The following is a 26,287-nucleotide window of genomic DNA, read 5'->3' as shown; positions in this document are numbered from 1 at the left end:
AGTGAATTCCTGAACAGCTTTAGCGCTGCAGTCCTGCCCTGGCTTTTTTGAGGTCGGTTAATCCCCCTCTTTGTTCAGACCTGTGGCTTTTATAATTGAATTCAATGGACAGGGTAGGGCTCTTCATTCCAGCAAAGAAGTATAAAAGCTTAGTGCATGCAGAACACACACACACTCCTTCGCTGTGCAGCCGAGCTTCTACAAGTCACTGGTCCACTACTTCATCTAGCAGCCATTTTTCTTAGTTCAACTTGTGTCCAGATGCGGGGATAGGATCTGATTAGGCAGTGTTTTCTCCTTACGGTGACTGTTCCCGCGGAAGGACACATTTCCTTAGTATTCATTATTGTATATATTAAATCTTCACTATTTCGTCGAGTCAAGAAGCGGCCGGAGAAGACCGAGACTCAAGTTTTTCCTTTAGGGGTAATTATTTCTATCTTTATTTAATTAAATTAGAGACCAAACCTCTAAACAGCCACCACTACCCCAGCTGGCGAGCGGGTCTCTGGAGGCTGCCCGAGTGTAATGACGTCACGGATGGACTGTTCGAGCATGGACGTACATGATGGGTGCACTGAACTAATTCAAGCTCCATTGAAAATAGTGTAAAATCAACCAAGTTTGGAGCCCCATGGCAGGCAACTGAAGTCCCTGAGGCCTCTCAAACAAAAATCAATGTGTTGTTTGGTCCTTCAGATTTCATTTGATGTTCTTTTTTAATTATCCGCCCAAAACAAACTCACCCCCCAAAAAGTGAATGTTGCCAAGCCCTCCCAGCGGCCATTTTTCAAATGACATCCCTCACCTTCCGGGGGCTCTTCTGACTAATTTTCAATCCCATTTTTGTCTGCTTTGCCCCCAGATGGGTGCCCCTGAATCCACAGAGATGATCCTGGGCCATACTGACACAATTCCACCATTTCTTGGCCCAAACAGACCCCTCTTTTCGAAACAATCTCTGGGGGGTACTTTTTCTGCGCCTCGTCCTGGCGGAGAATTTTCCTTGAATTGGGACACTGCACCCTGATGGAACGAGGCGGGGACTTGACCTTTTTCCCAGAATGCCTTGGAAAACACACTGCAGCGTTCGATAAGCCTCATTTTGAGGCCTCCCTTGAGTGTAACACTGGTGTGTTCAGGGAATCTAAACGAACGCATCCATTGCTGCTCAGTACACCTGTCATTCGCACTAAGACTTATGGATATCGTTCATTCAAGTATGCATCACCATCGCTGTGGAACTCTCTCCCACACCATATCAGAACTGTCAAAAATGAAAACGAATTTAAGTCACTACTTAAAACTTACCTGTTTCATTAATTGCTTTATTTCATAATACTACCGTGAAGCGCATCGAGATGTGCTATGTGATGCGCTATATAAGAAATGTGTTATTATTATTATTATTATCGGATTAATAATCTGGATGCATGATCTGATTTATTTGATTCTACGCTGTATCGAGTGTTCGAGTATCGTGACCAACAGAGACGGCCAGAGAGCAATGATATGACCAATCATAGAGGTAGAATCACATGGGTCAATAAAGCAATGTCGATCATGCTGTATATAGTATCAACCGCACGCGAATGATTCACGTAACTGAAGTTGCTGAAAGGGAGAGGAATGAACGTCCTGTTCAGGTGGACAGACGGGCGGATTACTATACAGCTCGGGAGAATTATCATTTTGGAGTAGTAATCCGCCCAGGTGAATTAGTTCGGCAACAAATTTTGTTGGTCACGTCCTCGGTATGCTTCCGTAGTAATCTGTTGTTTATTTACTGACACCAAAACCCGTGTAAATGGGTGAAGCTAACAAGCGTTTAGGTCACTGACAAAGATTCAGATCCCTAAACATGCCCCGGATGTATTCCACTTAAATGGCTATAGTTCTACGCCCGAGCTCATTAATGTTTTGTGGTCGCCCAGGTTAATTACAATAAGAGGTGCCATAATCTGGAGTGTTTAAAAAAATTAATATATATCGATCACGAAATAGGGGCTTGTGGCTTCTAAAACTAGGATCATTTCGTTCACAAAAGCCACATGATTTGGGCCTATTTTGCAGAGGCGGGTGGCTACAATATTCAGACCTGAGCGCATAGTTTTGCTACGATTTGGGGGTGTTTTCTTACCATAATCTTGAATTTCTTGTGAAAAACGAGAGGCCAACCTCTTCCTGAGTCTCACCAGGCAGTGCTATTTCTCTCCGGCTTTGCACTGTATTCTATGGGTGCGCATTCATTTTATTTTATTTTGTTTCCATAACCAACAGCGAAGAAATCGCCATTTACAGCCATTTTTTTTAGTGTAGTGCAACCCCATGTGTATGCAAAATGAACATTATATCAGCACACAAAATGAAACTGACCGATGACGTCAAAGGAATCGTCAAGTCAGGGAACCAGACTACAACACACAGCGCGCCAACGTGCGCGTTTGAAAGGGAATACGGGCGACTCACAATAGCGCACAACCAAGAGTTTGAAACACATTGGCCAATCATAACGCGCTAAATTTGCTGACCCTTTCCAAACACACCTTGGGTCGACAAATTTCGCGCACTGTGATTGGCCAACGCGTTGCAAACTCTTGGTGGCGCACTATTGTGAAACGGCCGTATTCTTTGTTAAAACACAATGGTCGAGTTCGGGCGGCCTGTTCTTGACACGGGTTTCTTGTTTTCGCGCTCGAACGGTGGGAACACGACTCAAGAACACTGTTCTCGGAACAGGAACACACGGAAGAACTCGTGAGATTTTGATTTTTGAACAGCTGCAAAAACTAGAGAGATGGCTTCCAAAGCCATAGACAATTGGAAGTTTTGAAAAATTAATATTATTTTCCGTAACACAGAAATGAATGTTCCTGTATATATAGAAAAGAATTCAGCCCATCCAAACATCAACTCTCGAATAACGTAGCCTACATGGACGCGATCCGGTTCGTAAGTGACTTCATCACAAAGGCGGACGCGCCACGATTTACAGGCTTCCATTGGACGACCGCTGACGTTGCGCGTCAACTTCCAGTTCCATGGTTTCATGTAAACGGCTACCAATGCATGCAGCTCTACGTACTGTACAGTGCATGTGCACTTGACGAGGTATAAACTGAAGTGACGTCACACTTACAAACCGGATATCATTAGGAAACGCGTATTAAACGCGCAAAACCTAGACAACGTTTAACATAAATTAAACTCCCACCACCTAGCCTTAGCGTGAATAAGCCGATGACATTGCAATTAAACGCTAGAAATCGGGCACATTTATTTGGATAAGAAGCAACGCTTCAGTGGTCATTATTTCTATAATGAGTACAAGAAAAATAGGAAGCCATCTTAATTTTGTGCACAATGACGAAATATGGTAAGCATGAGTAAATTTGACACCTTGACTGCAGCCTACTTTCACGTGATTTGCTTGGGTACAAATTTGCGTAGCTTCGAGAAGGGCTAACGTCAGTATATCGCTCCCTTGTAGGAAAGACCATGTTCGCCACGAGCTTCAATCGCTACGGAAGTGGCCCGAGCAATGGGGATTGATGACCCGTGAATATACGCGCCTCAACCGGCGTCTGATTGGAGAAAAACTCACTCCCGAGCCGGGTGACTCCATCTACCCGACCCGATGCCCCTCCTCGGACGGCCGCGGTCTTAACCGCTCGGCATCTTCCTCATCCCAGAGATCTACGCCTGGGTTTTCGTCCACCCGGCTGCCTTCTATCCTAGGCGGCAAGTCCACCACCCCAATGCGGCCGCCCGCGTCCGAGGCAACGCCAAAGCTCTCCAAACTCCCTGCCATTTCTCAAGGGACTTACGGGGACCGGGGGCCCGTGTCATCGACCGGACCGTTCCCGCTAACAACGTCGGGTGAGATCGGCTGGCAGTCCGCAAGACACGTGGGTAACCGACTAGAGATTTACGGACGATATGCTCCCAATGCAAGGGGACAACATGGTATATTGAAGCTGCTTAATTGGCCTCAGCAAAGCATCATGTAAACTGACCATGAGTTGGGAAGTACAACTAGGGCCTTCGTGCATTTTATTTTAAACCTTTTACAAATAAAGTTTAAACAACTAAACTCAATTTTGATCCTTAATGGATAACATAATCCAACCACAATCAAATGAAGCACGTTTTAAATGTTAAAATAGATATTTCAAACAATAACGTCCTTCACAGATATATAACACTGCCTTTTTTCAAATCTTTCACAATTTGTCCACAATCGATAGTACACCATGATCTTAAACCAGACAAACAAGTGTGTTTGTTATCTTAACTCAAAACTTCCAGGACAAAATTCACCAGATACTTCAGGCCAAAGACAGACAAAGCTGAGATGAGGCGAAAATCCATAAAAATGTTTTTAAACTAATGCTTTCTCAACCAAAAACCGCGATCTCATAATCAGGATTTCCACATTCTGTTTAAGAGAAACACTGTACATGTACTTGCATACATGCGTAAAGTATGAGGTAATTTCGTTCTGCTAAGAGGTATTTTACACCATCTTTTGAGCTTTAAGCTTCTGAAATTGAAAGCCAAGGACTCTGTTAGAATTTCATACAAGAGGTGAATTATGGAATACAACAAGATGGTCTGTGACTCGGAGGCAATTCACGCAGATGAAGCAACATTTCCAGTCTTTCATCTAGACCTCCCCATCAACCTGTTCTCCATACTGTCATCAGATTACACCAATTAAAAGCTCATTTATAAAAGTGGGGAAATTGTAAGGTGTGTTCTTATTGCAACAAATTACATGCTAACATGTTACATCAATTTGGGCATTGGGGCAACGTTACATTCACAAACTTGACTTCACACAAATAACATTCATAGGCTTTGTGGCCTACGCACATCTTCATCTGCGCAGGATCTTTTTGATGTCAGTGTTGACTCCTTCAATGCGTGTGTCTAATCTGTCCGTCTTGCCTGTGATGCGGTCAATGTCATCATTCTGGCGATCGATTTCATCACCCAAGCCCATGCCCAGGTTTTTGAGTCGAGCAAGTCCACTGGACATTTCATCTAACCAGTTGGAAAACAAAAGAACCAAACTGCTGTACATGAATTTTAAATTATTCACAACTTTTTGGTCCAAATCTGTAGTGCAGTTACATTTGGAAGTGTTAACAGTAATTGTACACATGTAAGATAGATAAACAGCTTCTTCAATAAATACACTGCAAATAAAAGCAAACAAAACCTCAAAACCCAAAGGCTGAATTCAAAATCATTAAACACAAAACAGAATTACTGAATTAAACATTAAACTACCATGGAACTGTTTTTGAGAACCACTAGCAGTGCAAGCCCTTGATGCCTTGTGTAGTAGATAACCCTTAAATCCCACACACTATCTACACTGTTATGATCTGACTTTGTCCAGTACCTACTTGGGGCATGCCCAACTTCGCTGAAACTTGCCCAAGCCCTTAAGTGTTAATTTCAAAGGAGTCCTTACTCAAAAGCATTAGGAAAACTGTGACTGCCCGGCCCCCCTGTCCCCAACATGCTTGATATAATTATTCTCTAGCTCACCTAAATTACTGTCAAGTTTCTCCTCAAACTTTTGCATGCTTGAGTTGTAGTTGGTGCCCCGTACAGAAGATGATGATGTTTCCTCAAATCCTGAGGTGTCATATCTACTGTTGTAGCTCCTCGCACTGGGGTCTCTTAACCTCATGGCTGGGTGTTCCATACAATCCTGCCCTTCCTTTTCTGCATCCCGCCGGCCACCAACCAGAGTCTCCAGCTTGCTGGGTCCCTGCGGCTGTTCCTCTGCTTTATCTGTTTCCGGCTTCTTGCTGAAGTAGTTGATCACACCACCAAAGACACTGCGCAATGATGTAACATGCTTTTTAGAAGTGTCGATGTCTTTGTTCATTTTGTCCAATTTCTTCTCAACATTTCTGAGCTGTTCCCCTTGCCTTAACAACTCCTGGCAAAAGAAAATTCTCACATCAGTGAAAACTTATCGCATATGTGTAAAACCCAGATTAGGACATCAAGACCTGATTGAGAAGTTCAGGAGTGTGGCTTCTCAAGATTCATTCTCTATCTTGGTTATTCCAGCCCAAAGACTCTGGGTTTTGGCTTAACCAATCAGGTGTTTGGAAAACTTTAATTTGTAAATTGTATACAATGTACCTCTTAAAACTACAACCCTTTACAGCTGGGGTATTATTATTAAAGAAGGCCTAGGCCTAAAATCTTCCCACAAAAAGGAGGCCCCTATTATGCCTATTTTGTATTTGTAACAAAAAATTCAATTTAAATCACCAGCATAACCAGATAATATAATGGCAGGAAAACTTTCAATTCAAAGCAGCAGCAACAAAAATAATAAATACGAAATCCCCGTATTACACAATGCTACTCACGTGAGCGGTTTCATTTCCTACGTTCTCTGCTTCGTACATTAATCCAAGGGATCGGTTTGTACTCTGTAGCATATTCTGCTGTCGTTCTTCGATTTGGCTTTGAAAGGAAAACCCGCTGTCTGTGCCATCCTCGTCTTCCTCCTCAACGCCAAAGTCCCCGTAAGGATATTTCTTCTCTGAGGGCCTTGATGTTCCCCTTGGGAGGACGACAAAATCATTTGCTTCATCATCATCATCAAAAGGATTTTTTGGTCGCCTTGCTCGAGACATTTTTCTTCCACTTCTCGTACGATCGTCACCACCGAACCGATCGTGCACTTTTGTACGTATGACCTTGACGTCATCTAAGTCAGTTTCAGAGTACACTGGTTCACGAAAATGCCCTTCGCAATATGCTTTCAGAGTGCGTTTACCAGCTAAGCTAGAGGTCAAATGTATTGAGGGCAAAAACGGCTCGTATATTCAAGTTATTTGTTATGTTTCAAAAACTTCATATTCTCAAAATTATTTTAAGAGTATATTATCACTATAAAATGAAATATGTCTATAAAATATTTTTGTTCCCAAACTATGTTTGAATTAGAATAAAAGTACGCTTTGATGTATATCCAAACGGTGAATATTGATAGATAATGAAAATAATAACAAACGTCATCCTGTGGTAGATTGTCCCGATTGTCCGGAAAAGAACCTGATTCTTCTACGATTTATGTTATCGTTTGATCCAATAAAATCCCTGAGATCAAGCACCATGCTTTGAAGAAAGACTTTTCTCAACATGGACTCTCTCGGGCCATGCATTTGAGCTATTGTTCTTATATTCCGAGGAGGAGCATTGAGCGCGGTTTACGATTGATCAGCTGTACGTGGACCACATCAGCTGTGACCCGCGCAAGGTACCGTCGGCCGTCTTGAGACTCCCGCTGCGGTCACCTACTTACCTTGAGTCTGCACCAAACTCGCTGAGCTGGCAAGATGGCTTATCAATCACCAAGTAAACGGCCGGCTGCCTCGTCTCGAGCAGCCGGTGTTTCAGTTAAAGCTCAGCCTGTCAGGTAAGGCCTTGATCATGTTGATTGAGATAAAAAATTTGGATGGTGATGATTAACATGATCATGATAATAATGATGTCATGATTATTGGAGCATCACGGTATGAAGTTTAACGGAGACGATTATGTACCGTATACATGTAGCTATGTGCTTTGATCATGCATGGGTTATGCCACAGGCAGCTTTGGCATATGCCAGCAGTTGGGCAAGTCAGGAGGGCTGAGAAAACAAAGAATTTTTTGGGGGGGCATGTCATTTATTAATGTTCAGTGCACTTTACAGTCACTTCACCCTATCCCCACATCGCCCCATCTCCACTTCACCCCATCGCCACTTTGCCCCATCGCCACTTTGCCCCATCGCCACTTTGCCCCATTTCCACTTGTTCCACTTTGCCGTCCGTGCTTGAGTGTGTTACAAGCCTCTTAAAAAAATGGTCGAGAGAGTAGTTCGACAAATGACATGGAGTTATACATGTATATACAGAAAACTTCTCCAACCGTTATTTGGGCACGCAAACGTTAACCCTAACCCTCCTCAATCCTTCACCTGTTGGAGGACTGAGGAGTGTTAGGGTTAATGGTTTTATTTGTTGCATGTAAGCCTATGCCTCTGTTACTAAAGAACAGAATGAACGATAATAGGTGGGGTGAAGTGGGAATTGGCCGAATTGGTTAGGGGCGAAGTGGCATGGGGCGAAGTGACCGACACCTTTCGGTGCAATCTTGAGAATGCTAGTCAACTTGTACACATGCCAACTCGTACGCCAACCAACTCGTACGCCGCGTACATGTAGTTTAGTTCTTATACAGTACAAGTGCTATCATCTGCTGGGAATTAGATTTATGAAGTGAGAGTAATCACTGAAGATTGTAGGGTTTCTTTAATTTTTCCTAGCAATCTGGTCAAAAAAACCAAAGTGGGATTTTTAATTTTGTTTAAAAATCTTTTCTCCTGAGATTTTTGGGTGGTATTATTTCAAATATGGTACCATTTTTTAATGTCCTAGCTAAAAATTCTATTCATTTAGGAAAGAATTCCATATACGAAGTTCACTTTTTAGGAGAAATTTTTGCTCCAGGACAGATTTAAAAAGGGGCGACATTTATTTTTGGGGGATAGAGATGTGAAAGGGGGTTCAGTAACTGAGGGGGACAGGTTTAAAAAGAAGGGGCCCCACGCAATAAAACGGCAAAAAAGTGAGTCGTTTTGCCGTTTTTTTTCCCCTACTATATCCTCTACTGTTTCGTTTTTCCTTCACTATCCCGTCCTTTTATTTCTCCACAGTTTTCCTGTCATTAGTACAAGGATTATTACAGTTAGTATACACATTTAATACATTTAATCCAAATTGTGTCGCAAAGGGGAATCAAACCTGCAATGAAGAGAACTGTTAGGTATAGAAATACAGCAGTCTAACTGACCACGCCACACGAGCGCTTGTTGCCGGAGGAAGTCGATATGTTCCATATAAAGTTACGGTTGAATTAAGGAGAGGTCATGATGAGGTCAAGATGAATATTTAAAAAATTAAATATTTATGAAACTGAACATGTAATTATTCACAAATATTTGTATAAATTAGAATATTTAAATATAAATAAATGTGGCTATCCGTTGTTAATATAAGTAGGTTGTGCCAAAGGAAATCAACTAGATAAGGTACATGTCTGAGCACAATTGACTGTATGACGTGAGTTATCTCCGTCGTATTATGTAAACCAAGAGAGAAAGAACAAGTAGAAATGCAGTCGGCCGTACGAATGAAGGAATTTCAGTCCAATGCTGCATAAGAACTCAGGTGGAGTCTTGCTTCATCCATTAGCAATACATGTACTATGAGCGAGAATTAGAGTCTTACGCGCAATTGGTGAGAGAGGTGACTATCCACACCAGTGGAAGCGACCAGTTTGGGTTCTACCTGGCCGAATACATGTGGCGCTGCCGACATGCAGGAGTAGACCACCTCAATCAAATCCTTAAGGATGTTCTTCTCCTGTACAAGCCTCCCCTCACATTTTCGAGCGCAGATAGCCACACAATAATCTAAAGACAGGTTTCAGCTCCCTTTTCCCCTTCCCTGTGTATAAATATAGAAAAAAACTCCTCCAACTGACAAGCACTCTCTAAAAGAAATTTGCCCCTTTTTTCCTTCTAACCAAATTGTCCAACTTACAAACTGTCTGTAAAAGAAATTGGGCCCATTTTTCCTTCTAACCAAATCCTCCAACTTAAAAATTGTCTCAAAACACGCACTATTTTCCCCCAAGTAAAAATTGTACATGTACAGTAGGGCACAATGCGCGGCATTTCGTGAACTGTGTAGATCCATCCAGACAGATGACGGCCGTCTGCTCTCCTCGTGTCGCGGATTCATGCATAAAATTACCTCAATGCTTGTGGCAGCCCAACCCCTGTTACATAATGGTTCTTTCCGGATATGATTCGGTTCATGCGCACACGTCGTGCGCATTCGCCATGTTCTTCAGAAGCAAAGATGGCCGCCTGTCGATGTAAACCTGGTCCATGTGTAGCTCCAAAAGTGTGCCCAAAACTCCACATTTCTGTCCTATGATGTTCAGCTCTTCAATGCCTATTGGAATCGTCTTCATTCAGCGATCAAAGTAAGGATACTTTTGTAGTAATTACGCGATATTACAGTGAACTTTGTATATGGAATTCTTCCCTTTATGGATTTATTTTTGGGGGGTGGGGGTGGAGGGGATAGGTGGCTCTACGAAGAGCCTTTATTTTGCAACGCAGCAAGGACCTATCTCTTTTGAAAATGTGTGGCTCTGAAAAGAGCCGTTGGGGATTATGTGCTGGAATTATTCAAACAGATCTTCCAGCCGTAGTCAGTAGCCAGTTGAAACTTGAGATTGGTGGGATCTTGCGGCTGCAGACCTTGACGACATCTGTTTGGTAGGTTTTGTTTTTCCAACACAGAAGGGCATTTGCCGCACACACACTAATCGTGGTTCACTACGGTGGTTCCGTAAGTAAAATAATTTTTCTGAGAGACCTCTTCAAGTAAACTGCTTGAAGTTGGTTGGTGTACAAGTTGGTCTGTGTACGAGTTGGTCTGTGTACGAGTTGGTCTGTGTACGAGTTGGCATGCCTATGAGTTGACCGGACCCCAATCTTGATACCCACAGAACTGTGGAGTCTGACATATGCTCTGACTCCCATTAATAACAGGACACACCTTTTTTCAAAAAGTTACGATAACCATAAGGGAGCTTTCAAATTCTGCTGTTACCACATTGGTCAATTATTATTGTCAATCTACATATATAGGGTTTCAATTAACACTTATGGTTATGGCATTAGGATAGCCTGTATGTATGCTGATCAGCGAGCTCATCATCCCGAGCTCATCATCCCAGATTATGATATGCTCCATACGTCATTTTTCATAGTTTCTGCCACTGGTAAACTCTCTGCAGAAATCCCAAAGACGGTTACGTACATGTAATTTGCCCTTGTATCATACCACTTTAATGATGAGTTGTGACTGCCAGCAAGTCTAACAGTGCTGGTACATGAGTGCCTGCGTACCTGTGGTTGAATCTGCAATCAACAATACGGTACATCAAATGCAATAAGCATCTTTCCATTGTGTTAAAACGGTCATCGTCTGGAGAAGAGCAGAAAGTCTCTTCATGTCACATAACTCAGTAGAACTACATGTGTAGGATCAGTGAGATTGAGATTTAACAGTAGAGTTCCAAACGTGAAATGAAGTCTCAGATTGAGACTTGCGATACTCCAAATCAGTGTTGGAGGTCTCGAGACCTGGTCTTGGTCTCGAGACCGTCTCGAGACCTTTTTTTGAGGTCTCGGTCTCGAATGCCTTGGTCTCGGTCTCGAATGCCTTGGTCTCGGTCTCGGACATAAAGGTCTCGACTATAACACTGCTCCAAATGAGGTCTGATGATGGTGCAGTACAACGTACGCAAAATACATGTTATTAAAATTAATGTGGCGTCTGTAGTGTTAAAACACTGCTCAATAAACATTACTTCAAAAACATTTATAAATGAAGAATTAATGACAAAGGTTTAACATCTGCAAACTTTAGCCACCCATACAAACAGTAGGAAGTAAGAGAAATAGTGTTAAATTACGTACATACAATGTATGTAGGTGTAAGTTCCTGAATCTATAGGTCATATCCCCCTATACTTACTTTTTTGTGGGTTATTATTATATCCTTCTTGCATTTCCTTATCAGATTTCTTTCAAATGCTGTTACCTAACCAAAATGGAACTATTTTGATACAGAAAAGTCTAGAAATATATAACAAATAATAGGAAAAAGTAAAACTGTAACATTTACTGCAGCTCAAGGGTTTGCAAATAGGGTTAAAGGTAAACTACACGTACATGTACCATTCTCTACTATTTGTTCATCTCTACTTTTAAAAAGTGAATTTGAAAGAAAGGGGTTTTTTGCAACTGAAACTATGGTCTTTCTATTCCACCACCTACACTAGGCCAGGAGGCATGTGCATTGGTGAAATACTCCTTAATAGTACAATGAAGCATACAGTGCTGCGGCTTGTATGAGTACGCGACCGTATTGTTCTCAGAAGCTGTTAAATGCAATTACTATGACAATAAATCATAGTACTGTGGTAGTGCCATGACCCAATTATTCCCTATGCAATAAATAATGGACCAGACATGCCCCAGATCGCAAGTAGTAATTTAAAGTAGGAGGCTTCTACCTCATTTGCATGTGATATCTTGTAGTACTGAGTCCTGTACCCATGGTGATATGCTAGGGGTTAAAACATGTTTTATGATACATTTTTTGGAAGAAAATTACTGTGAGTCGCAAGCAGATGCAATGTACATGTATGCATGGAACATACCAAAGAGAAATTCTTGAGGGGATTTGTTTTACATCTTGTAGTAAATGATGTCTGAATTCAAGTATCAGCATGATCAGACAGATCATGGACTGTCATTGACTGGCCAGTCTTGTGGCAGGTATAAATTGAAGATTGCCTTGATGCATGTCTCTGATCATGAAAACACTCGACATGGTTCTGCTTATATCAGGTAAAACATCAATCTTAACATCAATGTTAAAATACTCTGTTACTAATGTTTCAGGTTAAGCGCATACATGTACATGTACTGTATGTCATTCATCAATACCTCAGACAGTTTAGCTATGTCTAATGTCCATTGGTCTAGGGCCTGTCACACCTCACATTGTACATGACATAATGCTTGGCAATCTCCATATTGGGAGATTGTGTATGACAACTCGCAGAAGGAACATACGGGTACGCTGACCAAAACATGGCAGAGGGGTGTTTGAAATAAGTTAAGTGAAGCTGTTGATCAAAATATTGGAAATTTAGAATGTTAAAACAGGTTTTGGCTTTGTGACTCAAGGAATGGGAATGAGTGTTGCCGGTCTTTTTTTAATAAGCAAATTCATGTTTGAGACTGGCCAAACCAGATTTACATGTACATGTATTTCCTTATGACAGAAATTGTCTGTCAATCTTCAGTGTATATACAAGTTTTCTGTTAAATTAAGCATTGATAACTATTGTGGATGTGTTTTCTTTTGTTTCGCTAGTGGGATCTTTGTAGTAAAAGTATACACACAATTTGAGCCGTGCATCGTTAAAAGAAAATGAGGCAGTGCTTAGAATTTTCTTTGTTTTTCATTCAAATTCCACACATCACAAAAGGATCATCTGGTGAAAGGGCAGGTGATCTGGGTGTTTAAAAACATCTGACATTCTCTGTGAAAATTTTGCAAACAGTTGTGCAACTATCCGTTGTCTTACCAATTCGTTGTTCATTTGGCTTTTTTTGGCAGTCATTTTGGCATAATTTTTGAGATCTTTGCATGTTCAAACTGGCTGTTTTCTTCTTTTCCAGTGACAAGTCATACATGGCCACTGTGGTAGACTTTCTTCAAGATGCCTACAGCGGAAATAAGGCAGAGGACAAAGACAAGATTCTCTGGGTGAAATTTGAGCGGATGTGCTCCCCAAGAGGTGTGTAAAAAAACTCACAAAATGGTCTGGACACTATCTCAATAGAATTTTCACCTCACATTGTGTTCTGACAGTTGCACCCTGATAGTCTCACCTCACGGTATGTTCAGTTGCACCCTGAATTTGTTGTTGTTGTTTTGTTTTAATGGCGCTTTCAGCAACTCAAGCTATTTGCGCCAATAACTGTACGTTTATTCATAAACTTTATTAATCAGCATCACATTACGGAGTTAGGCAGAAGGTCCAGTTTTAGAGGCAGGAGGAAACCGGAGTACCCGGAGAAAACCTGTGAGAGCGAGTATGGACTGGAAACCAAATGCACTTAAAGCCTGGGCCAAGCCGGGGACTCGAACCTGGGCCTCATTGGTGCAAAGCAAGGAAAGAACCGCTACCCTAACTCGCTCCCCCGCACCCTGAATTTGATATTTCAAACTGACTAATTTGTTCACAAGTGTCATATCATGCACAGTACATACATACTATAGGTACAGGTAATTCCTTACTTACAGACATTGTAAACATGCTCAACACCAACATGTACATGTACTTCCACACTTAGTACCTTATCATACGTGAACCCCAGTCAAAGTTTACTTTTTAATAGTAGTACATTTTCAGCCAAGTCTGTTAATTACTGGGCTTTCGGAGACCATACATGTAGGGTAAGGGTTAGGCCTTATCGTCAGCATTTGGTCATCTCGAGCTAGGCATTGGCAACTGACATTGAGGTCCAGGTGGAGCTACTGTACTTTAGTCCTGGACAAAAGATTTTGATGTGATTGTAGCTGACGCGGTGTACAAAGCATGGTGGGGGTATTTTATATTGTGTCAGATGGCAGAAATACTGGAGGTGACAAAGGATTGTTGATCTCTTAGTTCACCACAGCTGTGGCTTTTTTGTTGTGGTTGTCATGAGAAATTTTATTTCATTTGTGCACGTACACACGCTCCCACACCATAGTTGTGGGGACATACACTCGACATTTCACCCATTCTGTTGGGAGCAAAAACATTGTGGGGACTCAGAAGTGAACCCACAACTCGGTTCAAATTTCCCTAACAAAAGAAGTTGTCCTTGAATGCAGTGAATGCCTACCCTGTATTGCCCATGCATTTTGGTCATAGCCCTTGCATTTTGGTCATACCCCTCGCATTTTGGTCATAGCCCTTGCATTTTGGTCATAGCCCTTGCATTTTGGTCATACCCCTCGCATTTTGGTCATAGCCATTGCATTTTGGTTATACCCCTCGCATTTTGGTCATACCCCTCCCATTTTGGTCTTTGGGGTTGTAGAGGTGGCAAACATGCTCAGGAAAGAAATTGTCATACAGCTAATGATTCCAACCACAGTCCTATTGACATCGCATCTATGAAACTGGGTCTGATTAACTGCCAATCAGCATGTAATAAGACTGAGTCAATCAAAGACCACATCATAGGCAATAATATTGACATTACTGCAATCACAGAGACTTGGTTCAAGTTTGGAGACAACAAAGCACCTGCTGAGGTAACCCCCGTTGGTTTCAAACTTGTTCACGCCCCCAGAAAGGGCAGGAAGGGAGGTGGCATGGCATTATTGTACAAATCTGCACTGACCGCGTCCGTTTCCAAGCAACCACTCGATGACCGTACACCATCACCTACCTCTTTTGAACACATTGAAGTCGACTTAATCCACAACAATCAACGGATACGCATCATTGTTCTCTATCGCCCGCCACCTTCACAGAAAAACAGAGTCCCTTTCAGTGTGTTCACTGAAGAATTCACTGAGCTTCTCGATCGACAGGTGTTCTACTCAGGGTGTCTCATTATCTTGGGTGACTTCAACATCCACTGGGACAAAAACACAAATGAAACCACTGGTTTCAGGGATCTTCTTCTCCAGTACAATATGCAGCAAATGGTGAACTCCGAGACACATAAGTCTGGCCACACTATTGATCTCGTTATAACACGCCGATCAGACACCGTTATACAGTCAGTAACCATCTCAGAATTTATATCTGATCACTGTGCCATTCATTGCTACTTAGATCTCCCAAAACCGAAGCTTATAAAAAGACAAGTCTCGTACCGTAAAGTAAAATCGGTGGACTTGCACAAGTTCACGAGTGACGTCACTGCATCCCCCTTATTCACCGATCCTGCCACCTCGATAGAGACCCTTACTGATCAGTACAATCGCGTACTCAGTCAGTTTATAGACATCCATGCACCTTTGAAGACTCGTCAAATTGTTGACCGATCTGCTGTTCCCTGGTACAAGGAGCAAATTACCACTGAAAAACGCAAGAGACGTCAGCTGGAACGAAAATGGCAAAAATCTCATCTGCAAATTGATTATGACCGTTTCAAATTGCAACGAGACCTGTGTAAACGAACTCTTGAAGAAGCAAAATCAGCCTTCTACCATGACAAAATACAAGTTGTGAGGGTGATCAAAAAGCACTCTATCGTATCATAAATCAACTTACATGTAACATGAAAAGCAACGGTCCTAAACTTCCGGAGCATACGTCCAAAAAGGAACTTGCATCTAGTTTCTCCACATACTTCACCGAGAAAATTGAGCAGATCAGAGAAGACATACTGATTAATAATCCACAACCAGCAGCACCCTTAACTGAGGTAAATCCAGTCTGGCCTTCAAGTTCCACGTTCACAACCTTCACACCAGTGTCTACTGAGGAAGTTGAAAAGATAATCAAGACAGCTCCTGCCAAGTCCTGCAGATTGGACCCCTTACCCACCACGTTGGTCAAGAATCTGCCCATAACCAGGATGATCAACATGTCATTGGACTCTGGTCAGTTCCCAGACAACTTCAAAACGGCCTTGGTCACCCCAACCGTCAAAAACCAATCCTTGGACTGTAATGATATGAAAAACTATCGTCCAATATCTAATTTGCCGTTTGTGTCAAAGGTCATTGAGAAAGTTGCTGCAGGAAGACTAAATGCACACTTATCAAAATATCAGCTGCGTGAAAATCAGCAGTCCACTTACAGAAGTTGTCACAGTGTCGAAACGGCCCTTCTCAAAGTTCATAGTGACATCATGTGTGCCGTGGACAACAAAAAAGCCGTGCTGCTCGTACTTCTGGACCTCTCATAGCCCTTGCATTTTGGTCGTACCCCTCGCATTTTGGTCATACCCCTTGCATTTTTTTTCACTGTTATGTGTATTACCTACATGTAGTTGATGTTTGTGTATTGGCCACTTTTAAAGTGTATTTTCATGTGCATACATGTACATGTACATGCAGGTCAGCTTGTATTATACTGTACAATTTTTTTAGTACCCCACTGGTGAAGTTGAAGGGGCAGTTTCTTCACTGTTCATGTTTATCTTTGTTTCCTTTCTTTAGGGTGTGTGCGCATACGCCCTGAAAAGTACTAGGACCCTTTTGTTCAGGAACTTTTGGTTCGCACAGTCACAATAATAACCAACCTTCAATTTGTGTTTTGAAAGGTCATTCACTTGTTTGTAAAAGGTTTTGGACTTTAAAGAATAAAGGGCCCATGTACAGAGTGTATGTTTACAGTTGGGTGAATGCCCACAATTGGACATACTACCCACACTGCTGTGCATTCTTAAAATTTTTTTCACATCTTATGATGTTTGGGTTACCCAATTTAAGGACAATAGGAGAAACGTGAGACTTTCACAATTTCAGGAAGACAGGCCTATGTTTTATTCACTCTTGTGTGGGTGGGGCCAGGGAATGCCTCATACATCATACTAATTCATGTACTTAGATCAAGCTTGTTATGGTGAAAACAAATAGAAATGGTTTTTCTACTGTAAAGCCTCATATGCATGTATTTCTATAACAATTGCTACATGTAACTGCATACAAATTTTGTTTGAAATGGCATTTTTAGGGGTTATAGCTCTTCATGAATCCAAAAAAATCGACACAAAATCACACAATCCACACAAAAATCGAATATATGTAGCATAAACAGGTCATTTTCTGCTAGTGCTGTGCAAAGACCATGCCCCTATTAACATGTACTCGCAGGTCATAACTTGCTTTTTTTAAATATCTGGCTAAACTGATTATGACTTTCATGGGAGCAGGATATTTTCATCATTTGTGACCTGCTCTGCAAAAAAGGGTATTAAGGAACGCTGTGCTTTTTCATGCCAAGGGCTTTTCTATGCAAAGAGGGTGATTTTTTACTTGTTGGTTTGTTGGCTTCTTTTATATCAGTGTTTTCACATTTCATACAAGAAACCTAACTGTTGCTATGGATATTGGAAGGACTTTCTTCTTGGCTGATTTCTTTTTCCATTTCCTTTGTTTAAAGGGCTTAATCTCTGAAAGTACTTCTGTTGATGTGTATGATATGATTATGCAAAAATCATTATATCTCCAGATCGCAAAATGCCACACGGTTCAAACCTACACCAAGTTAAAACTTATAATGTAACCATAACCAATGTGTGTGTGACTCATTTTCAAAAAAAGTCCCATAATACCCATTTTGTGGAGCCGGTCACATTTGACTGTGTACAACCAATGGCACACATGTGTGTGTAACAGACATGACAGAGCCATATTTTTCACAATGAACCCTAAAGGTCATGCATATTTCCCTGTGCACCAATTTATATGCAGACGTTCATGAATTGTTACTGTTGTAATTAATCAAGCAGAGATATTTTGTCCCCCTTGGGGTTGCTGAATTGTCAAATGTTCCCATATACTGTTGTGGCAAATTATTCTGTGCTTTTTCAAGTTATTGACTTCAGTGAGGAGATAATACATGTATTTTGTGACATGAAGTTAATTGGGTACCATTATTTCAACAGTGTTTCGTTATTTTTGTGTTTTGTAGGGGATGTTTACAATGAGTGCACGTGCGACATGTACACCTGTTACATGTACACCTGTGTGAAATATATAAATTTATATAGTTGGATATTTTGTATCAGATTTGGCTTTTATGTTTTTATTCTTTGTGTACACATTTCCTTCATGAATGATGGATGAATGGTTGAGCATTTAAATGAAACCTTTCTTATTAAAATAAGGCATTGTCACAGAAACTGTTCACCCTCATCCTCCCCGAAAAACTTCTCTCTTCAGTATGTTGTACATGTATGTTACTTTTGGACATAGCACATGCGCATAAATGGCAAGCCCTAACCGGGTTGGTTACTGACGATAATTTTAGTTCCTGTTTGGTACCCTCTTTTATTTTCTATCATTGTAATGTCATGGAGTTTGTGCTGTTGTACATGAGGTCAGCCCACACTACATACATGTCACATCAGATTTATAAGGATTAAAGATTCTATATTCATCCCAGATCCCTTACAGAAAGGGAACATATTTAAAATTTCCTTTCCGTTGAAATGCCACCTGTAGGGTCTGTGTAACTCACCACATTCATTGAAATAATCAATGTAATTAACCTTTTCTCCTTCATTAATTATGCAGGTTTTTTTCTCCTTGCACCTGCAGGGCATGTGTCCAGTCCGTACTACATCAACCAGGAGGGGTTGGAAGAACCAATATTCCTAGCTATAGGCTACACCAACGGCGTTCAAATATGGAGTATTCCTGTAAGTCACTTGTGAGAGTAAATAAATTCCCAAATATTGACAAAATTTTATACACGGGTGAATTTCGAGTTTGCACACTCTGGGAGCAATTTTTTTGTTGCTTTCCTTGTTTTACGGAAAATATACTTCCTGAACTTCAATTTCAGAATTTTAATGTGAGAGAGCAACACTAAATGTGTAATAATCAAGCTGTTACTGTTATTACCACAAAATACATAATTAATAATTAATACATAATAATAAGAAAAGAGGATTTTTACAATAAACAGCATACAACACAATTGGTCATTATAGAAATCTGGCAGGTTGAGATTAGTTTTTAGAATAAAATCTGACCAACTTTAAAGGATTGAAAGCAAATAATATTTGATGACTTGTCTACTGTTTTTTGGGCTATGATTTTAAATATATTTTTAATTCACATAAAAAGCTGGAATCAAATATATGTATATGTCAAGTAGTCCTAATGTCAAGGTCCAGTTCATCCTCAACATAGCCTCAGGTTTTTTTTAGTAGTTCAACAGGTGGCTGATTTGATTTCACTAGCTTTTGAAGCCAAACTTTTCAAACATTGAGTAATCACTTCATTAATTAGTTCACCCAATGTCTATTGTTATTTTCAACTTTGGCCCCTCCCACATTCAGCACTGTAGTTGACTTTCCCAAATCCATCAAACTCTGACAAAAGTGAGTTAGTAAGTTTTTGAAGGGTTTGGAGTAGTTTAGGGTGATTTAATATGACATCATATGATGTGATATGATTTGATATTATTTGATGTGAACTGATCTGGCTAATTTGATGGTTGTATAATATTTGTTGCAGCCAAGCGGTGATGCCCAGGAGGTTTTGTCTCTACGTCAGGGTCCTGTGAGAATACTGCGTATTCTTCCCACGCCCTATGTCACCGCTATCAGTAACCATCAGCAGGACAAGCGACCATTGGTGGCACTGTGTGATGGAGCAAGGTAGTAGTAAAAATCGTGCGCATAATTACAGTATCTTGTAGTGAATGTGTCGATTATTTTTTTCACCAAATTGCGGCAGTTTGAATATTTCCTTTGTGTCCTATATTTAACTTTGCTTAATGGTTCTCTGGGTATCACCATTGTATCAGCAGTTCTGCTAGCTCTACGGTAAATCCACAGAAGTAGTGGTACTTGTATTGAAGGGGCCTCATTCAATTCACCCAGTTTGGAAAGGCCTCTGTATCGTTAACTGACCCATGACTATCCCCATATAACCCGAAGTTGTGAAAACATTCAAGCAGACATGTATCCGTGGCTTGCTGCCAGACATCCAGAGCTGAACAAAAAAGGCCTTCTGCGCCAGCATTCCTCTACCATGTATCACCGACCTCACAGCCAAGCATCCATCTCACGTTTCAGTGCGCCAGAGATCCAAGCTAATCCCCACACAACCTATACCGGCGCTCCACCAAAGTCCAACACATCACTCCTGAGGATGACCAGAGCAAAGTGGTTGAAACATTGAGTACGCTCTCACTGGTCCTGATCAGAACCATACCTCTCCTAAAAGAGATATATATCCACATGGTGTTACCGCAGACCCTCTCTTTAAAAAGGCCTCATTGATTATAGGATTTGTTGAGGAGGTACCTGAACTGTTATTGTGCAGGGCTGACATTGTAAAAAAATTTGTTTGTTAGAACTGGGGGATATAAACTACAAGCATGCCATGTTTGGGATAGTTTACATGTCTCACCACCAGGAATCAGTAGACCAAACCGACATGTAGAAGAGGTCTGTCAGTAGACTGAGCTAAGTCATGTGACCTATAGTAGGCATCAAACATCAGTAAACGTAGCATCTTTCAATAGCAAAATGTGTCAGTAGTGTCACCAAAAAATAAAGCTGATGGTTGGTAAAGTACTCAGTCTACTGATGTGCTGAATGCTTTACCGATTTTTTTTTTTTTGTAAAACAACACTCATGACACATTTTGCTATGGAAGGACGCCATGTTTATGGATGTTTGATACTCGCTATAGGTCACGTGATTTAGCTGGTGCAATGGGTGTATTGGGTTGGTGTAAATGGCCTAAGGTACCAGGCATGACTACCGGGGTGTCTTTTCAACTGGGATATCATTGGATGCAGCCATTAACTTAATCTAAAATTTGTTCATGCCGGCCAAAAAATAAGTTAGGCAGACGGATTAAGCTCAAATTTAAACACGATAATGACTGTAATACATGAACAGTACAGAGTGTTCAGAATGTTGCATTTCATCACAAGAACTTTCCTGAATTCCTTCAGTCAGTTTCTTACATATGGCCAGCTGAAGCTAATATGTGACTCACTCTGTGAGAATGAGTCTTAAGTTGCCAGAGCCACTTTAAAGTTTTCATTTGTATTGGAAAGAGGAAATTGGGTTTTTTGTTTCGATGTATCACTCAGTTTGGCATCCTGATGAAAGTGGATACTCCATGGTGAAAAATGTTGTGGGTTCCTGTTGATTTACACTGTGCAAAATTATTTTAAAGGACTCTTTACTCCAAAGTGGCTTTGCCGACTTAAGACTCATTTTCACAGAGCGGGTCACATATATTCAAATTTCTGTGTGCGCATACAAAGTTGGGACACTTGGTTTGTCATAGTGTGATCTCTCAGGCATGCATTGCTGCAACAGACACACAAGCTGTGCATACAGATGGATCAATTTTTTCCACTTTGTGTTCTCCTCTCAGCTCCAGTCAGCCATTTTGTTCAGTGAGCCTGTTGTCTCTCAAGACAGGCGAGCAAGTCCACAACGTCTCCTTCAAGACACCAGTATGCGATGTCCTCGGCAACAGAAGGTAGCCTTCTGCTTAATCTTTGCACCCCACCCCCCTAATCTTCCAAAAACCAACCGGTAATCTTTGTCAGATGACTTTGGAGGATTCAGGGAAGCTAACGTGATGTGGAACGTGAGGCCCTTTGAAAATTTGAAGTATAAAGAATATGCTAATGGTTGGGTATTATGCTCAGTGATAGGGATTTGGGCTAGGAGAGGAGATGACCGTCGTCTGAAAGTACGTGATGGGTCATTCCATGAAGTTGGGGCACAGTTTGTAATAGTGTCCTTGTTACATGGGTAACTTTTACCACCTGTCATTTACTCTGTAAAGGTAACACACACCTCTGTATTCAGCCTTGCAGGGTGTATAATTTGGAATCCACCTGCAGGGAAATAGCTGTTGATTTTTACGGAACCCACGTAACAGTGGACACTGTCACAAATTGTGCCCCAACCTTATAGAATGACCCTAATATTATTCATCAGCAAGTCCTGTGCATGCCTTCTTTGTGAATAAATACACTTTCAGCAGTAAAATTACCCAACAGAGTTGTTGAGCAGCACTTGGGCAGCACTGCCTCCATGCATTGATGATCAGGAGTGTTCCTGTCTCATGAACTCATTGTTGGGTTGTTTTCATTCAACTGAAAATGAAAAATGGATATATGCACGATTGTTCAGTTCGTCCTTTAATGGTTCTGCTGATCTGAGTAGGCAACACAGTTTCATCTACAAATCCTGTAGAAACGTACTCATACTTCATGTAAAATCAAACACGGACAATATGAGCTCAGGGGGACTACAAAAAAACCCTGGTACTATCCTGCACCTTGTATTGCATGTGTTAATGTTGGTTGCATTGACAGAGCACAAGCTTGGCATCAGGCAGGAGTATGCATTGTTTTTTGTTTTGTTTTTTCTTTTTAACGCTAGGGGTTTCCATAAACAGAGAAAATTATTACTTGTCATATTGGAAATTTCCAGATTTTTTTCTTTCTCAAGAAAAACCACTGCTAGATATTAATATTTTCATCATACAGTGCTTAATATGACCTCTGAAAAATTACACTGTGTACTGCTCAACTAGGAGTACATTGAAATCTCATGAATATCAAGCCGTCTCTTATGATATGGCTGTGGCTAGACACAGCATGAATGCTTATGGATGGCACTAGCTTGTGGCTGCGTCCGCTTTCCATAGATGTGTATGTGTTATAGCCACAGCCAGTTGATTTGGATCTGGTATCACCCAACACTGAGCAGTGGTTGAAGAGCACCTTGACTCGTCTCGGCCATTTGACAGTGTCTCTTGTTTCCCTTGGCCAGACTGATCGTGGTAGCGTTGCAGGAGAAGGTGGCAGCGTTTGATGCCGTTTCCTTCAAGAGCCTGTTCTGCATCACCAGCTGCTATCCTGCCAGCTCGCCTAATCTCAACCCGCTTGCCTTGGGCACACGATGGCTCGCCTACGCTGACAGGAAGGTACATGAAAATTTCAAATGCCAGTGCCTAGTTATTCGTCTTGGACAGCTTGGAAGTAAAAGAGAAAGTAGGCCTACAATAGATGTCTGACAGCTCTGGTTTATGATAACTACAGCTGACACAGAAATCAATAAAAACTGTGGGATTTGTGCAAGCCAATTTCTTCAGCATGTGCTCCAAATAAGGTACATTTTCTGTTTGGCTTATTGTGAGGTTTCTCTTTCATATTTACATGTACTGCATTCATTGTTGTTTTGGTGCAAGTTGGCGCACATGTTTGCCATTCTGTTTCAATTAAAGGCATTCAAGTCCCCAGTTTTACCAGTCTTGAGTTAAATTTCTACTGACTTTTATAAATTGGTGCAAATTAAGATTAATCAAAGCAGAAAGAATTTTTAATCTTGGTAGCGTTTTCATTCATTTCTAGTCAATCTGTTACAAACTCTAAGTGTTCAATTTAGATGTGACATGGTTCATTTGAGTGGGTGTTGCATATCTTCCTTTCGGTATAATGTTCTATAATTATTTGCGTGATTCATTAACACCGTCTTGATTTTAAAGAATTTTTTTTTTCTAACGATACCCGGTACTTGTATTTGTCTGAAGCTGTCTCAAATTTAATTCATGTTTTTCTTGTGATAGTGTGAACAAGTGCACAAACCATTTATATTTCTTTATTTCTGTCTGCAATTCTGAATTCCAAATGTAAAGTTAAGCAGAAACAGCCCCCCCCCCAATCTGTCAGACTTAGTTGATGTTACTTTGGTTTTCATTGTAGCTGATACCCACCCATCAGAGTGGTGGTGGAGTTTGCAGAGAGACCAGCCAGTCATACAAAGCCACTGTCATTCATGCCGCTAAGGTAGGTCACCAGACCATGCCATTAAATGATTGGCTGAATTTTCTGAACATGTCAAAAATTTGAAAGTGAGACTGACTTCAAGCTTGCTTGGAAGTTTGTTCATTTTATTCTTTTCGCTTCTTTTTAAAAAAATCACTTCAGTAAGCAATATGTACTTGTACGTGTACCTTGAAAAATTTTCATTGAACAGCTGATAAATATTCAAGAAAGCTACACAGACGCAGAACGAAGATTTTTTTGTCAACTCCTCTCCAAAAGCTATTTGATTTGAGATTTTTTTTAAAAATCATGAGCATCCTGGATAGAAATGTTCTTTTTAACACGTTGACTTCGTCAATTCTGAAAAGGAAATTTTCAGGTGTTTAATGATTTACTTCATTGCTTCTTTCCTCTGTCCAGGCAATTACTAAAGGCATAACAGCTTTCAGTGAGTCCCTCGGAAAATTGGCTACCTCCAAACTCTCCACTTCCCCACCCAGACAGGAGAGTCCAGTGGACAAACCCAGTGCTGCACCTCTGAATATCAAGCATGGTACCCCAGGAGTGGTGACCATCATTGACACTGGCTCAGTGGAAGGGGAGGTAAGTTTCCCCCTTGTAAATTATGACCCAAAATTTAAAGTGACTATGATTTTTCATGATTTTCAAGACTTCAGGATTTTTACCTGACAGCTGTAGACTTCCAGGTTTTACAGGTTTGGCTACTTTTTTGCTACTTTTTTGGCTTTGTTAAAAAAAAAAAATAAGTTCAAGATTCATATAATCATAGCGTGCCACTGGTACATTTGATTCCTAGCTGATAGGGTTTGTCATGGGTCACCAAAGAACTCTGGCAACATTAAGTGACATACATGTACTTCCAAAGTAAGATTTATTAATTTAGATTTATTGTTAAATGTTGGTTGGAATTTTTGTGCCAGAAAATGCTAATCAAGTGACTGTCATCAGTTAATGTTATTACTCACTGGATATATTCTGGGCTTGCTTGAGATGCTGTTGAGTGGGTATACAGTTGTGCCCTTTGGCAAACACAGGCCAAGGTCATGTTCATACAAGATCAAATACGCACATTGCTCTAGATACCACAAGGCTTGTACACGCCATGTCCTCCTGTGGCAAACATTTTAAGTTTACTGTCAGGTGAGGGCACTTTATTAACATTGGCTGTTGTTTGTCCTGCTTGTTGCATTTTCTTCTACTATTGAAACATATTCATGTACATACATCCTCAGTTTCCAATTTACTTCAAAACCGTATTGTGTGTGTTGTCACTGCCTCAGTCTGCCCCATCATGCACCTGTCTTGTAAGTTGTTGAAATGAGGAATATGTATGTCTGTATGTTTCAATCCCCATGTGTGCAGTTTAATGTCACCGAGGAATCAAGCGGTGATGGCATCATGGCTCACTTCCCAGCTCATATCAATGAGTCCATATCAGCACTGGCCTTTGACCCCAGTGGTACTCTGCTCTTCACAGCGGGGTCACAAGGTCATAGCTTTCATATATTTCGCATCATGAATCACCCTTGCTCCTCCGGTCTGGGTGCGATTCATCACCTCTACACACTGTACAGGGGCGACACAGCAGCCAAGGTATTAACTTCCAATTGAATTAGTTCATACTCGGCAAAATTATTGAATGCAGGGGTAAATCCAGGTTGAATGTTGATTGTATTCATACTTCAAATAGTCATTGTCACCAAAGCAGTTACTTGAAAGATGGGTCTCACAAATACCCTGCTTTTAGAGCAAGGCTCATTCAAAAATTCAAGAATTCAAGGTGTTTCAGACATTTCAATGTTGAGCACAGGTCAGAAACTGCTGTTTAAACATAAGTAAGGCAATGGGCAAATTTACTTTAATATACTCACCCCAGGTGATCACTTCATGAATGGTTGCTTCCAAAGCAAATGTAAACACGCCTTGTCACCTCGCAACCCTGGAATTGGGTTTGCAGTAGCCAAGTCTGAATCACCACAGAATTAGAATGGAATTGTTAGGGGCTGACTGGGTCCATAAGCAGAGTGGGCCCTGAGGTTTGCTTGGTATGGGGTTTGAGTGTTCTAACACGAAGAGGCCTGTTATATGC

The 26,287-nt window shown here is 41.1% G+C and overlaps 3 protein-coding genes across 6 annotated transcripts in view; 2 read left to right on the top strand and 1 right to left on the bottom strand.

Annotated features, from left to right (window-relative positions):
• Window positions 1-3,133: 3,133 nt before the first annotated feature.
• LOC110985426 (uncharacterized) lies at window positions 3,134-4,745 on the top strand. Its single transcript, XM_022246438.2, has 2 exons — window positions 3,134-3,376; window positions 3,491-4,745. Exons 1-2 carry the CDS (start codon window positions 3,321-3,323, stop codon window positions 4,008-4,010), a joined length of 576 nt encoding a protein of 191 aa, XP_022102130.2. The 5' UTR covers window positions 3,134-3,320; the 3' UTR covers window positions 4,011-4,745.
• snap29 (synaptosome associated protein 29) lies at window positions 4,023-6,739 on the bottom strand. The gene is made up of 3 exons (XM_022246436.2): window positions 6,402-6,739; window positions 5,560-5,959; window positions 4,023-5,046 (listed from the first exon to the last, which is right to left on the bottom strand). The coding sequence occupies exons 1-3, from the start codon at window positions 6,669-6,671 to the stop codon at window positions 4,880-4,882; spliced, it is 837 nt and encodes a 278-aa protein (XP_022102128.1). The 5' UTR covers window positions 6,672-6,739; the 3' UTR covers window positions 4,023-4,879.
• A 279-nt stretch (window positions 6,740-7,018) lies between these two features.
• bcas3 (BCAS3 microtubule associated cell migration factor) overlaps window positions 7,019-26,287 on the top strand; it is a 36,292-nt gene continuing 17,023 nt past the window's right edge. For 2 of the 4 annotated variants that reach the window (XM_087141681.1, XM_022246434.2), the window contains exons 1-9: window positions 7,019-7,456; window positions 13,361-13,479; window positions 18,960-19,060; window positions 19,884-20,026; window positions 21,768-21,875; window positions 23,183-23,336; window positions 24,115-24,198; window positions 24,598-24,780; window positions 25,561-25,791. In XM_087141681.1, the coding sequence (XP_086997807.1) occupies window positions 7,377-7,456; window positions 13,361-13,479; window positions 18,960-19,060; window positions 19,884-20,026; window positions 21,768-21,875; window positions 23,183-23,336; window positions 24,115-24,198; window positions 24,598-24,780; window positions 25,561-25,791 (1,203 nt within the window). In that variant the 5' untranslated portion in view covers window positions 7,019-7,376. Of the gene's footprint in view, window positions 7,457-13,360; window positions 13,480-18,959; window positions 19,061-19,883; window positions 20,030-21,767; window positions 21,876-23,182; window positions 23,337-24,114; window positions 24,199-24,597; window positions 24,781-25,560; window positions 25,792-26,287 lie in introns of all 4 variants that reach the window. The other 2 variants (XM_022246435.2, XM_022246433.2) reach the window with 1 other exon arrangement.

Source organism: Acanthaster planci, linkage group LG09, assembly GCF_054643075.1.
Source record: "Acanthaster planci isolate LZ-2023a linkage group LG09, COTS_SCS, whole genome shotgun sequence".
Classification (NCBI taxonomy): domain Eukaryota; kingdom Metazoa; phylum Echinodermata; class Asteroidea; order Valvatida; family Acanthasteridae; genus Acanthaster; species Acanthaster planci.
Note: the sequence above shows the minus strand (reverse complement) of the source record. Positions and strands in the feature narration are given on the sequence as shown.

What these genes read in the sequence shown, in the direction of transcription:
- LOC110985426 (XM_022246438.2), top strand. Translation starts at nt 3,321, where the DNA reads ATGAGTACAAGAAAAATAGGAAGCCATCTTAATTTTGTGCACAATGAC. An exon ending in GTGCACAATGACGAAATATG is followed by an intron (nt 3,377 to 3,490) that starts GTAAGCATGAGT and finishes GCTCCCTTGTAG; the next exon opens with GAAAGACCATGTTCGCCACG.
- snap29 (XM_022246436.2), bottom strand. Translation starts at nt 6,671, where the DNA reads ATGTCTCGAGCAAGGCGACCAAAAAATCCTTTTGATGATGATGATGAA. An exon ending in TAGGAAATGAAACCGCTCAC is followed by an intron (nt 5,960 to 6,401) that starts GTGAGTAGCATT and finishes TTCTTTTGCCAG; the next exon opens with GAGTTGTTAAGGCAAGGGGA. An exon ending in GAAACTTGACAGTAATTTAG is followed by an intron (nt 5,047 to 5,559) that starts GTGAGCTAGAGA and finishes CCAACTGGTTAG; the next exon opens with ATGAAATGTCCAGTGGACTT.